Here is a 14,745-nt window from a genome sequence, read left to right on the forward strand (position 1 = left end):
TATTTTTTTTTTTTTTTCGTTTCTGGAGATGAGAAGCAAAAAGAACAGGTTTGGCAATGGAGGAAGGGTGGGTTGAAATCAAAGCATCTGCCCTGGTGCACATGTTTCCCCAGAGCTGAAGCGATGCGATGGGCTGAACATGAAGGTTCCTTCCTGAAGCTTTCTGGTCTGTTCTGAATTTATTATGGTGGGAGATTTCAAACGTGTCAAGGCCAGACCTTCCACCATGTGAAAGGAACCGTAGCCCTGTTATTCTGCCATTTATCAAGAACATGTTCACCATGTTCTTGATAAATTGCAATCTTTAGATTTGTTTTTTCTTTTGTACAACTGCTATCTTTTTGCTGTGCTCCTGCCTTTTCACTTCCTTTGCCCTATTTAATGTATTAATTCTTATTCTTTTACTATCATGTGGAGGGTTTTCCTTGCCTGCAGTCAGACACTTTCGCTCTCTCTTTCTTGTGGCTTGGTTGCTCTAGGAATTCAGGATTTGACGCCACTTCTTCCCCTTTTTCTGATCCCAGCGTGAGATACCTGCGTGAGAACTGTAACCTGTTTGGTCTTGCTCCTGCCTTTACATTATATAGCCCAGTTTTCATCCACATTAAGAAAAAAACAGCGGTGGGTTAAGGTTTGTGTGTGAAATGTGGATGAGTGCCAGATAAAACATTTCAAACGGCAAGCCAAATTCTCCATCTTCATAGGTGGTCTCTGATACTGTGTGTAAGACCGAAGCCGACCCTCATACTTCTGGTCTGGCTGAACCTTTAAAGGAGAAAAACAACATTAAGACTAATGTAGCACATTACGAAATCTGTGCTATGTCAGCATTACTCCATTTCCAGACACATGCTGGTACACTTAAGAGCTTTTCCTGGTGCACTTAGCAAAATAAGGACGAAAGTGTGAAACTTGTAACCTGACACACTTCACACTTCACGCTTTGCTTTTATTCCAAGCAGATAATCCATACCAGATAATGTGTATGTGTAACTTTACAGTATATGGCAAAAAAAGTCGTTTGACATTATTGGAAAAGATCTTCTATATGCTTTCCTTAATGCACCTGCAGGCCTGGGGGAGTTGGTATCAAGTGCAACATGTTGCTGCATAGTTCCTTGAGGGCTTTTAGTTGGTGTGCAGTTGTTTGGGTTGTACGCGGTTTGTATGTTTCTTTGGACATAATCATGTGGGCTTGTAAACATGTCCAATTACCCAATTGTAATCAGCAACACATATGAATAATAATCCCTGCGTGCATGACAAGTTTCCTGCTCTTTAAGAGTGACAAACAACTGACAAACTCAGTAACTGATGAGTGATGGTTTGTGCTTTTTGAGTTAAAAAGCTCCGAGAAAGTTCAATCCTCAGAGATGGAAACAGCAGCCATGACAACCATGTTTTTTCACTTCATTATCATATCATTTCCAGATGCAGTGCACATGATTCAAGACCCCCCCCCTCTTCCCACTGGAGATCTTATGTTTGCCTCTATATTTTGGTCTCTCAGGTATTATTAATCCACACACTGTTGTGCAATACAGTGTAACTGCTTCCTAACTGTAATATGAACATCATAACCGATTACTTCAGCCTGTTCAGATTTAACTGAAAAGTTGGCTGTTTATAGTGTGATCCTGCTAACTCACACACTTCAAGCTCTTACTTGCAGACATTGGCGCAGCTCTAGTGTGTAGGGCATTGTTATTAGATGCCTACACAACATTGTTTTGTGACAGAGAATAGCAGCAGCCTCGGACTGTCAGACCCACAGAATGTTGGGAATGTTGCTATTTTCCCCAGCCTGTGTGTCCTGGTTAAAGGGTCCCTCCACAAAAGATGTGGTGTTAGCCATGTGGTAAGCAGGAAGGGAGCTGTGGCATTGTTCACAATCGCTTTCACTGCAGCTTAGAAATACAGGACAACCTACACAACTTTCACAGTCCCCTCCCAGATCTGATAAAGGTCTGTGGGATTAAGTTGCAGACATGCACTCAGTCTTCCTTAAAAAAGAAAACAAAAAACAATGCTTTTCACTCTATGCAGCCTTCATCATTAAAACGTGTAGTTTTTAAGCATTCTACTTTACACTCACCAGCCGCTTCATCTGGATACACATGTTCAACTGTTACTGCAAGTATTAACCAATAATCAGCCAATCATATGACAGCAACTCAGTGCATTAAGGTATGTGGAAGTGGTGAAAACAACCTGCTGAAGTCCACACTGAGCATCCGAATGGAGACGAATGATTTACTGGGATTTTCCAGTAAAAACATCTCTCGGGTTTATAGAAACTGATCTGGAAAAAAAAAACAAGCTATCCAGACAGGAAGGCAAAAAAAAAAAAAAAAAGAATCTGAATGCACAACATGTTGTCCCACATAATGGGCTACAGGGGAAGACCATCCCAGGTGTCAGTCTGGTCAGCTATAAAAGTGCACTGAGGCTTTTACACAGGCTCACGAAAATAAGACGAGCCTCTATCTTTGCTGTAACATTAAGATGGTAGTTTAAAAATGTGACATAAACAACATGAAAACATCTCGTTGAATCTTTACTGTCAAGAATGAAGGCAGATTGTGGTGGTACAAGCAAAGTGTAATTAATAAAGTGGCCAGTGAGTATATAAATGCCTACATCAGAGCTGATTCACTCATCCCATCATCTAATCAGGGGTACTACTGAGATTAGTGTCACTAATGAACAGCTCACATATGCACCACCAGTCCACCAATAACCAACATCTCAAGATGACTTTAACTTAGCCAACATCCACGTAAGCTCAGATCTATGGATTCAAAACACAAACATGTACACTATTTAAAAATAATACAAACATCTGACAAACAGAAACATTGTTCACATGACCACACGAATGGTAAGATTTCACTGAGACAGGAAGGAGCGGTTATATCCATTTTAGTTTATTGTTTAATCAGTCTTTGACTCAGCTGACAGTAGAGTACTTACAGAATCTAAATATATCTCTCAGAAAATAATACTGTATTTTTTCAAAGAGCACGGTGTCCTCCTGCAAGATTTTTACATACAATATATACAAATCATTTTGTACTATACATATACATTTGTATACACAGTCACAAAAGCATAACATCTGAATGTGGATTCATCTGGATGTTTGAGGTTTGGTTGTTCAAATAACTAAAATGTATCTGTACTCGTTCAACATACAAGACCTCTTAGGGCTGTTTCTTTGCGCCGACGCGAGGTTTTGGCCACCTCTGAAATAATAAACCATTCTCAGACACGAGCAGCCATCTGAGTTAGGTGTGATTTGAGCTTTGATCACGCTTTCGTTTCTAGATGTGAACATCACGCTATCACTCCATGTAGTGACCGCTGATCATTAATTCTGCCAAGGGATTGGGGTTGGATAGTTAAAAAACATTTTTAAAAAAACAGACTAATGGATGAAATTGCAGCAGTGGTTAAAGAAAACTGATCAGGCAAAGTTAGGCAGCACATGCACACATCATCTTCAAGCAATTCAGAAAAACTCGATGGTATTTTGAAGCAAAACAGTGCAGTTATTTAGCTACTGGAATCTCTACATGATTGTCACTCTCTTAGTGTCGTTTGGTGCAGCTTCAGGACTTATGCTAAAAAAGATTAATTATGAGCACCCTCTGTTTGGATATCTTTTCATAACACTTACATGCAGTTGGTAGTGTATCACATGAACTGCATAAAATCAATTTAAGTACGTTTTTCGGAGGAATGAACTTATAATTACAAAACGTAGCAATTTCTATGCTACATTTAACAAAATAAAAGGACTTTTAGAAATTCAGTCCAGTGTTTGCTCTTCATTCCTAAATGCTCAGTTCACATTAGGACACTGAACTGAGAGCAAATAATGATTAACTGTGCCAAAAACCATCCATTCAAGGATTTTGTGGGGCAGCACATGATGCATTTTAGGTGAATACTATTTCCCAGTGACCGAATCCATATGCATGTAACGAGGGCAGCGCATGAAATGCTTGGAAAAATAGAGAGAGTGTGTATGTGACTTTGTTATAATCTTGACAGAAAAAAAGGGTCAAACCTGTTAGTACATCTGGCATTCCTTCACATTTTACAGCAAAAGAGCACTCGCCCAAATACTTCAAACATTTCAGCTCAGCTTTGGGTCATTAACAGAGTTAATGTGTGCTTGAAGGTGTAAATTAAAACTGAATACAAACATACGATTCATATCAGAGCGCGCCCGTCTCCATTTAACTTCGAGTGGACGCCCCACCTTGCTGGTGTATCATTTCACAGGCTGATTAACAAACTGGCCTTTTAATTCAATATGCAAACTAATGCGGTGAAGCAGCAGACCGAATGCTAGAACGTGTTTTTAGTTCTGATAGCTGGGATTCGTCGCCATCAGATTGTTATGTTCACTGTTTACCATGGCAGGCAAGGAAGCAAAGCAGCTTTGATAATAATGTGCATGTGAGCAGCATTAAAGTTCAAACTCTTCTGTATTGTACACACTGCTTCTAGGTGCTTATCAAGTGGGCTTTTCATATGTTTAAGAAGGTTTTTGATACTGTTAGTGTGCAAAAACTTCACAGCCAGTCATGAGTCTTGTGGCCTGTGCATGACAACCCCTCAGGGCTCTCTCTGTGACCCTGTGTGGGGGTTCACTGATCCACTGGGTGGATAATTCCTGCAGAAATAGATCAAAAGTTAACAGAACACTGGCTGTCAGCTCAGCTTAATGAGGGGATTTCAAACTGTTTGTGGTTATCAGGTAAGGTTATAATCAGCAGAGATCACACGAGGTATACTGGTTATGTCTGAACCCTGAATACAAGCTTTACGTGAGTGTTCCATTTAGTTCTGTGTGATTTCAAAGTGGTGTAGATGTGTGTGTGTGTCTGTATATATATAGTGGAGCTTGACAGACGTAAAAATAATCTCTTTGTATGTTTGAGTGGATCAAAACTTCAGAATACAATCTTTGAAATTAAAATGGGAACATATCTTAATATCAGTACTTAGTTCTAGCCACAGGGTAGTATTGGTGTCCAAGACAAACTTAATATTGTACTCCAGCTTCAACATGTGAAGATTATTTAATCTGATAATCAAAACAAATTAAAGCAGAAGGAAAACTGAGTTCAAATAAAAAAAAAAGAAGTGGCCGAGGCTTATAGTTTGAGGGCGGTAAACAGTGATTTCCACTGGCACGCACACCGTTCATTAGTGGTGGTTGCTTATGGGTATACCAGCCACCATCATTGCAGGGGTGGAGAGGGTTCTGTTAAAAAACTAAGTAACTTGGCTGCATTTGATAATTAAACTTTTATAGCTTATTGGATCTGCTTGTGTGTTAGAGGTGAAATGTAGGCACAAAAACCACACCCACTCCCAAAGGAGGATGCGGAAAAACGGGATTTTTTTGTTGTGAAACTCTGTCCTCGGTAGTTATTGGATGATTGTTCCCAATTTACTACCCTTAAACTAGAAGCCTGAGTTTCTTGGTGGAGAAATGTATTAAAAATAAACAAACAAACAAAAAAAACCCAGCACTTAGTGGTTTTTGTTTGCATTGTCCCCTCATTGCAGACCTAGATAGAACAGATTAAAATCCGGGAAGGTGACAGGAAATTCCAGAGTTAGCTACGTCGCTCTCAAAACAGTCCGGGGTTGTGAGAGATCCCCGTCAGATACTGGCGCTATAGAGGGGAGATAAGTGCTGGCTAGGCCGAGAAGTGGAAAATGCAAGCAAGGGGGGCGGGGGATCTCACGTCACCACTTGCTGCACTGTTGAGCGTTCACGAGGGCAGGACTGGTCTCTGCAATGCAGCCTCCTGAGCAGCCGCTGGAGCTTGTTGGAGAAGTTTTTGTTCATCTGCCTGTACATAAGAGGCATTGCAAAGCTGCTGGAGAACGCCAACAGTTTAGATACGCATCTCAAGAAATAATAGATAGGTAAGTAACGTGCACTGCTAATGTATCCTGGTGCAACAACTACAGTATGTACTAAAAGAGTCATGTAGTACGGAGTCCACAGTACGAACTGCACACAGACTGAAGCTAGCAGCAACCTGTGTATGGAAGGGTCCAAGCGAGCAGAGTCCTGATCCAATGGTGTAGATTCCTTCCTGATGCGCAGAATGAGCACAAAAGCATAAAGCACAGCCAGGGCGGGCACCACGTAGCCGATGAACATCATGATCGAGTCCGCTGCCTCCTTGTTCTGCATTTTGGAGCATTCGACCATCTTGGTGGAGATGTGGTTGCACACATAGAAGAGCAGCGAGGAGAAGCTCGTGAGCACTGCACCGCCCCAGATAAACCCGCACACGTGTTTGGTGTTATACACACTCGACATGTACGTGCGAGGCAGCGCGCGCTCTATGTAGTAGTCCAGACTGAGCAGCGTGGTGGAATACATGATAACCAGAGATGAGATGTTGAAGAGGATGAGTAGGGTGATGTAAACCTCATTGTTATACTCCCACACATGCCAGCGGGTGAAGGTGGAGCTCAGCAGCTCCACGGGCGCCACCAGGTTGAGCACGAGACCCGCAATGGCCATGTTGACAAAATAGACATCAGGCATGGTCATGGACACCTTGTTTGAGAGGTTGACCACGACCAGCAGCATATTGTAGCACAGGCCCAGTGGGAAACACACCAGGAGGTAGATGAGGGAGAGGATTGACAGGATGAGGCCAAAGTCCCGGCAGAGCCGGAAGTCCACGCTGGTGTCCGTCTCATTGTAAACCATGCAGATCCACATCGCTGGGCTCTGACACGGATCAAGCACTCTCAACAGGTCGACTGTGGACAGAGTCAAGGAGAAAAGAATTAGTCATTAATGAGATATGTGTATGATAAAGGTAAAAATAACATAGAATTCCTGGTAGATTCATTAAACTCTTAAGCTTTGCTATACCATTACCATTCTTCTCAAAAACCATAAAGTTCACAACATCCTAAAGTTTGTGTGGCTTTTGTTTTCTTTTTGTTTGTTTAACATATATGAATTTCCCTCATCACGTGCTTCCACTGTCAGAAGCTGGAGGTAATGCACCTACGCGCCTTTTGCCAAGTGCCACTGTACAAACAGGACAAACGCGCAAAGTCTGAGGTTAATAACTGTTAAAGAGTAATGTTTGGAATTCCTTTGAATAATAAATCCAAACACGGTGCAGTGCAAATTAGAACAGATAAAGATAAAGCGTGCCATAAATGTACCACAACTATGCAGAGTCATCAGAGAGCGGTTTAGGACTGAATGCGAGCTTCGAATAACAATCGAACGGTTACCAGAGAAAGCTGAATAGCACGTTTGCTATTTGAACTCTCCATCATTTTCAGACAGAGCAAATCATTAAGTGGCTTCTTGCGCCCTTTGAATCAGGGCATTGAAATCCTGAAAAAAGACGACTCTAGTGACACACAGGGAACAGTGAAGGACCTCTGAAATGCTAATGATGGTGGCCACCAATGAGGGCATAAGTGGTGAGCCAATTAACAGCTTAAACAGGAAACATATTAGCCAATCCTGTTGGAGTAGAAGGGTTACAGTAGAAGAAGAACAGTAACTCCTTCTCACTCGTGATGCATACAGCTTTCAAGAGGAAGAAGCTTTTAAAACCTTTTCTTCCTGGGATGTGACTGTTGATTATAAACATTTAATTTTTACGTTAAAGTGAGTCATTCTCGTTTCCCCATTCATTTAGATAAGGGCTTTAAAATAACAACCCAGACATGAGTCAAAATAACAGTCAAGTCGCCAGACTTTCTTTTAGAGGGGCTTTGATGACGACCATCGTGACAGAAATGTTTCATTATAGGATAAAAACAGTCACTGTATTTTGTCTTGCAAAGGGATTTCCCTCTTAAGGGGCACAGACATAGGAAGAGCCTAGCAGTGACCATAACATGTCAATGAATTCAGCAACTTGTGGTGACGGTGGGGAAAAATAACCACTGGTGACACAAAGGGGGCGAATATTGAGGTAAATGTACCTCACCTTTAGGTGAGAGACTGAAGCAACAATCCGTGGAAGTAAAGGATACAGCTGTTGACATATGACTAAATACATTAGTGGATTACCTAGGCAACCGTCAGAGGTAAATCCCTTTATATGCGGACTGGGCTTTAGGGAACAAGTGCACCTAAACAATGTGCACAACGAAATACGCTCAACAGCTTAAGGGAGCCACTGAGTTCAGGCTTTTCCTTTAATTTGTCATCTATGCGTGTACAGCAGTATATATGACTGTAAAACATTTTAAAACTTATTTTTAACATCACCCAAAACTATCTTTATTTTATGTCATATTTATGGCTTTTATGAAAAGGTCTCTGAGTTTATCCTGCTTGATATTATTAAAATGATTAGTTTTTTAAGCAAGGCCGCGACACAAAAACACGTCCACCACGTCTCGCCTATTATGCCACGGGTAACACTGTTAATTTCACTTCACTGCATCTGACTGACTGAATACAAACGCCTCACAATATGTTTGATTTGCTAGCTCAGCCTCAAAAACCCACCGTTGCTCCTCACTGGCCAGAGCAAATGAGGCCTTTGTTCTGGTGGAAGAATACAAAACTGCATTTGTTTGACACCTTGGCGTCTCTCCCTCGCTCTGCCTCGGCCTCCTCGTTCTCCCTCCTACAGTTGCATGCAAGAGCGCCGCTGACTGTGCAGAGCTGCCCTTATATTTTTCATTCACACGCAGCGTGATAAAGAAGAACATTTCACAGACAGCTTTGGTGCCCAGTCAAAAGCATTTATCTTCCGTTCAAAGTTACTGCCAAGCTGCCTGGGGGCTGGGCAGGCGGCGATGGGTAGATTTATAAAGAGTGAAATGTGAAGCAGGCTTTGGTGAAGGGTCAGCGAAGGACAAGGTGTAGGTTGGAGTTCAGGACAAGGTCAAAAAACAAAGGAAAGGGGGAGACAGCGTAGATGTCAGGAACATTTAGGAGTGAAGCTGATGGGGCTGGATGATTTAGATGTTTCCTTACATAATTAACTGGGGTCATTCTTAGGAAGATTATTATTATAAGCTAAAGTAAATAACTCAGGTCCCACAATATTTCCTTTCCTCAGAACTAAATTGACAGATATGTTTCCACATGCAAAACTGCTTTTGGGAAGGGACGATAACATTTTTACATGGAAACAGTACGCCCGCTAATCTGTGCAGAATTTTCTGGAAATTTTCTCCCCGAGAACACCCTGAAACAAAGTGTAGGAAGGCAGTTTTGTTTTCAGAGAATGAGTAACGATGCCAGTAAAGGAGAAACATTCTTCTGTGTGCTTACGTAACACCACTACAGAGAGGCTGTTTTAGCCTTAAGCCTCTCACACACACACAGATACACTCAGTCTCTCCTCTGTGCTGCTCCAATTGGCTGCAACGGGGCTGTAGTGGGGGCTGGAGCACAGAGACGGACAAGAAGTGGATCGGGAGGAGGGCAATCTTCACCGAGTTGGGAGCACTGGTCAGCCCACTTGTAAACACTGCTCTCAAACACCGGCAGCTTGGTGACTCATTGACGAAAGCAGACCTTGAAAAAAAAGCACACTATAACCAGTGCTCCTCTTTTCATCGATTCGTGCTAAACCCCCCTCACCACCACCACCACCACAATGCTTCCATATACTAAGAAGTACAGTAAGCTTATTCACTCTTTACTTCCTCCCACAACCTTTCATCACTTACAGAGAAAATGACTTAAGGGGAAGTTCGTGATTATTAAAGAGGACTCACTGCAATGTGGCTGGCAGTCCTCATTAATTAGCACCTGCTGTATACGGACATTTCTAACTCCCTGTCATTAACACATTGGCTCACTCTACAGCTTCTGATAGCTGCAGGAGTTGTTAAAAAAAGAGGGCAACTGTTTTCTCTCGTATGTATGACTCGAACATTTGCACTTTGTGTAGGTTTCTAATTTATTTCTATCTAATTATCTTATTAAAAAAAGTCTATTATGCTTGAGAATGTGAATCCCAAGTTAAGAAAACAGGTTAAAAGTGTAATTCTGTAACACTGCTGGTGAGTTTTCTTTCCATTTCCCTTAAAACCATCTGTGGGATGCCAAAAACCCTCAGGAAAATCCCTGATACGCATCTCAGTTTATTCCCCTGACACTCTTCCCATCCAAAGGAGTGCTCATCGGGCCAAAAACAGATCTTAGTTTGCTTTTCAGGAACAAATTTAGTGACCTTCTGGACAGTACTCCCCCCATGAGGACAAAGTTGTGCTTTCCTGTTGCGGGCACATAGATGGTGGGAATCACAAAGTCACTCAGGATGCAGTGATGCTCAACAACTCCAGAAGAAAAAGCCCCATTAATAATCTCCATAGGGAATCGGAGCCGTATTGTTGTAACCCTCCAAAGCAGAGTTAATAGGAGCTGTCTGCTGTTGTTGTGGAAATCCACTTACAGAATCTGTAATCTGTAATTTGACTAAAATATCGATATCTGACAGCGGCATATCAATAATTGCATTGCGAGAGGAAGCAATGCTGGCGTATTGATATTTTTCTCCACTTAAAGGTCGCATTTTCTCTCTGCTTCTATTCTTTTTGAACAGTAGGAAAAAGGCTGTACGTCATGCGAGAGGAAAAATAACGGGAGCGTTCATGCTTGCTGTCATCGCCTTCGTGAATGACAACAGTAACAGTAACAGCCTTTTTGCCATTGTGGTGCGATTGGCGTGACCATGTTGGAGACACGATTTCACGATCGTGTTGGTCTTAACCGCCATTTCTGTGATATATCAGTACACAAAGTCACAGATGATATACACAGAGAGACACTGCAACAGTTTGGAAAAAAATTAGACTTTCTGGAGAAAACTCCTTTGCTTCCTGTTTTGACTTTTTCCAGCATTGATGCTGAGGTTTGTTTGTTTTTTCTGAGCTCTGACACGACGACTGCACACCTCAAATGCCGGTGTCAAATAGTTGTGAGGCTGTGGAGACTTGTGGAGTGCACAAAAACCAATGCTCTGACCATAAACAAAGCTTTAGAGGGATCACACTGAAAATGCATAGTAAAACAACCATTGCCGATTTTCTCAGACAATATTATGCATTAAAAAATATGACCAAAAGACATGCATTGTCTTAATTACCAATCCAATCTTACAAACAACCAATGCAGTGCAGAGTATATCAGAGTTGCATTATTAATATTATTTTTGCAAAGATTAATCTTTAAATGACCTGCTATGTAAAATTGGAAAAGCCCACATTCTAATGAATGTTTTCGTATAATCCTTGTGGACTGCTCGCTGTTTACCAAAAGCATTCATTCACTCTAGGCAACAACCACTCATGTCGTGAAAGTCAGTGCACTTTAGCTCTGCGCGTTTTGCCAGCAGCCCACGATAATGAAATCACTAGTTTTCTACTCAGCTGAGGGAAAAACAAGCGGGGTGTAAGAAAACGTCCACCCCTGACTCGGAGGCAGAACAGCTTCATGCTGCATGATCCACGTCTGTTTTGATTCAGTGTAATGAGGGCCATTTCATTTTCTATCCCATTTTGGAGCCTGTCAAGGCTACAGCTGGAGGTGACGTTGTTGGGGTTGAGTGAAGGTCAGAGAGAGACACTACACCCAGCTGTTATTACGGCACGAGCGCTGTCAGAGCAGTTGTGGTCAGGGCTAAGCTCATGCAGTCACTGAAGTATGCATATTATCTTTTATTAATTTCCAAGGAGAATGGTAACTTGTCACTTTATTTTCCTTTCATACGGTTGTTGAATAAAGTCTTTCAAGGACCGTTCCTTAGAGAACATGCCCATCACGGTTCCCTTCTTTTATGCTACATTAATTATGAGCTGTGCTAACAGGAGATATAACTATTCATTCATTTACATCTACTGCTACAAGCATGCAAACCAGGAGAGAGCTCTATAGCCTAAGCTGAAAACTCTTGAACGTGACTTTGACTGCAGTTGTACACTTGGTTAAACCTTGTCTGAACTTTTTGCACTACGCCATGTGAAAAGTGGTTAAGTTTATTATCCCCAGAGGGGGCAGCCCTGCTTCGGCATGCTTCGGCCCCACCAAACACGATCGCGTAACAGTGACGCCCACGTGCTTGACGTCTCAGCGTTCTGAAGCCAGATATCACCGCCTGATGGGAGCAGTGTGACATACTGGGCGCACACCCCTCGTATAGCCTTACTGGAATTTACAGGCCCTTCTCAGAAAGCTGCGAGTGATGTCACATGATTCTGTAGCCATGTCTACAGCAACACAGCAGCAGCAGAATGTACTACAGCCAGAAAATAAGATTACGCCACTCGTTTTTGCACGTTTTTGTGCAAGGGTGTTTCCGGGGCTTTTTCAAACGGCTGTCCACGGGACGGAAATCATAATATTTGATTAGAAATAAACAGTGTAGAAAATTGGCTTTGAATATATTGGACACTGAAGATTGTTTTTGCATGGACTATTTGTTTTCCAATATTTAGACTGTTAAAAATATATAAAGAAATATGCTTCAAGTATCTAAAATTAAAGCAAGCGTTATTCTTATCATCATATATAGGATATTATTGAATCATAACTACTGATTTATTAATGTGGACATTGGTTTATTGTTATGTATGTATTGTATAACTACAGCATTGATATAAAATGGTACATTAAGTACAATCTTTATATTCAAAATAACCCACACTCTGAGGGGTGGCCATCACCCCAGTAGACTCGCCTCAGATACTGTTGCTATGCAGCAACATCAGACGTGACAGGTGACACAATACAGCACATGCGTTTCTTTAATAACCCTCAAATCTACAAAGTAACTCATTGCATTCCAATTCAAGCCCTGGGGAAAGGTTCTATGCACAAATTGTACAAATTGTTATCAGTTTTTGTACAGTGGAGGCAAAATAGCTTGAGTCTGAAAGCTTTTAAACGGCACATTTTCCTGCAAACGATAGAGATCTGCTTCCTTGATTAATGAGCGCATCACTGATGCTTTAATGGATTATCTACTTCAAAAGGGGTGTCAAACATCATCTGATTATCTTTGAGGAAACAGTAGTTCCTCTTATTGAGTTCTAGTGTAACAGAGTCTGGTCAAACATAGGTCGGTCTGAGTCTCAGCAGACTTCCCGGCTTCTTTTCCGGCAACTTGCTGAACTGTCAGCGGCTTCAACAAAGTGAAGAGTTCAATGGTCAGCACAAAGCAGGCTTACTGTCATTAAGCCACAGCCACACACGCCCAGTTGCCCTCCGGTCACATGGATGAAGTTGATGACAACAAGTGCAAAGACCGAGTCTTAAGAAGCATTTCATTTGGGTGACAAGCACCACTGACTAGTGGCTAGAGCTACTTCGCAATGAAGTGGCACCCATTTCAAAATGAATGATAAAATATAGTAATTACCAGTAATAACCTTCCTGCATCTGCTAAAAGCAATGATGAAGTAAAAAAAGGACTGAAGTAGGTAAAGCAAAGACACACGATCTGTCAAAACAAACCGAAAGTTGGGTGTAAAACCTCATTAAAATTAAGATTAAGACTATTTTTTGTGTGTATCTTAATGGTTTAGCACTACAAGACTGTATATGTGTAGGCATGGATATAAGGGAGCGCATTCAGACCTAGGTAACAAAGCTGTGCTCATGTTGCAGCTTGTCATAACATACATATTCCTCACAGTTAACAGAGCCACTAGTTTTAGCTCCCAACAGAAGGTATCAACAACAGATTGGAAATGATTATTCATATAAAGAGCAGATTACCTGAGAGGCCTTTTGATCAAAATGATACAACTTTTTTTCTCCCCTGCACCTCAGAAAGCTGATCCCGTGAGAAACCTCCTCGTCAGGTGTTGTTTTCCAAATACAAGCCCGTCGCTAAAATTGTGGAACTTCTGAAGCTGAACAAAGCTAAGAAAACACCAGCTAATGGAGTTGGAGGGGGGGTTTATTTATTTTTCTTCACGCCGTGTCATTACACTTGACCAGGCGAGGATAGCTGTCACGACTTTACCATTATTTATTCCACCCCCTTTCTTTGTTGGCACAACTGCGACTACTCACTCTCGCATCTAGTCATCCCCAGCGGTGCAAATTCACTTCTTCCCACTTTCAGGTGAAAGCCAGAGACCGATACCTTTCGCATTTGTCGAGATGAAACAATGGAAACGAGAAGAGAACTCACCACAAACGTATAGGCTTGGATCGGTGACAACCCTAGGGAGGCATTGGGTTTTGATGTAGCATTTCCACTGGCATTTCTCAGTCGTTTCATTTGGGTATGAAAAAAAAAGACTTGCGCTCGTGAAAAGTAAAACAGCGGGAAGGGGAAAATCACGTTTTAGTGGATTTCAGTTGTTTCGCTTCGCATCTATCAACTTTTCGGACGAGGCTGGATCTGAAAGGGGGCCGACCGTTACAGGCATTACTACTGCTGGAGTGCTGCTGAGCTCTACAGTGTGTACACACGTGACCCTCCCCCACTGTCTCCTCACTCCGCTCCCCGCTGCTGCTGCTGCCGCTCCATGGTCGCGAGGCCCGAGTGGCCGTTCTGTGCTCTGATTGGATGGAGGACAGGGAGGTGGGGCGCGAGGGACACCCCCCCCCCCACACACACACGAACACACACACAAACTCGTGTTTTCATCACTTTAGAGGACATTACTTTGATTTATGTTTGTTTCCTGGAGTCCTGTCTTAACGTTCAACTTAATCCAAACCTTATCCAAACCTCAAGCTAAGCCTTCATA

General features: G+C 42.1%; 1 protein-coding gene across 2 annotated transcripts; it reads right to left on the bottom strand.

Moving 5' to 3' along the window:
- Positions 1 to 2,580: 2,580 nt before the first annotated feature.
- gpr146 (G protein-coupled receptor 146) lies at positions 2,581 to 14,518 on the bottom strand. Of its 2 annotated transcripts, none has more exons than XM_085271684.1 (2): positions 14,181 to 14,518; positions 2,581 to 6,807 (listed from the first exon to the last, which is right to left on the bottom strand). In XM_085271684.1, exon 2 carries the CDS (start codon positions 6,764 to 6,766, stop codon positions 5,765 to 5,767), a length of 1,002 nt encoding a protein of 333 aa, XP_085127810.1. In that variant the 5' UTR covers positions 6,767 to 6,807; positions 14,181 to 14,518; the 3' UTR covers positions 2,581 to 5,764. The 2 variants fall into 2 exon arrangements, with proteins under 2 accessions (XP_085127810.1, XP_085127811.1); XM_085271685.1 differs by lacking the exon at positions 14,181 to 14,518 and adding an exon at positions 13,760 to 14,027.
- Between the last annotated feature and the right edge of the window lie 227 nt (positions 14,519 to 14,745).

Source organism: Mchenga conophoros, linkage group LG4, assembly GCF_057382185.1.
Source record: "Mchenga conophoros isolate Kocher_MC1m ecotype Shallow Benthic linkage group LG4, M_conophoros_male_GT1.1, whole genome shotgun sequence".
Lineage (NCBI taxonomy): Eukaryota > Metazoa > Chordata > Actinopteri > Cichliformes > Cichlidae > Mchenga > Mchenga conophoros.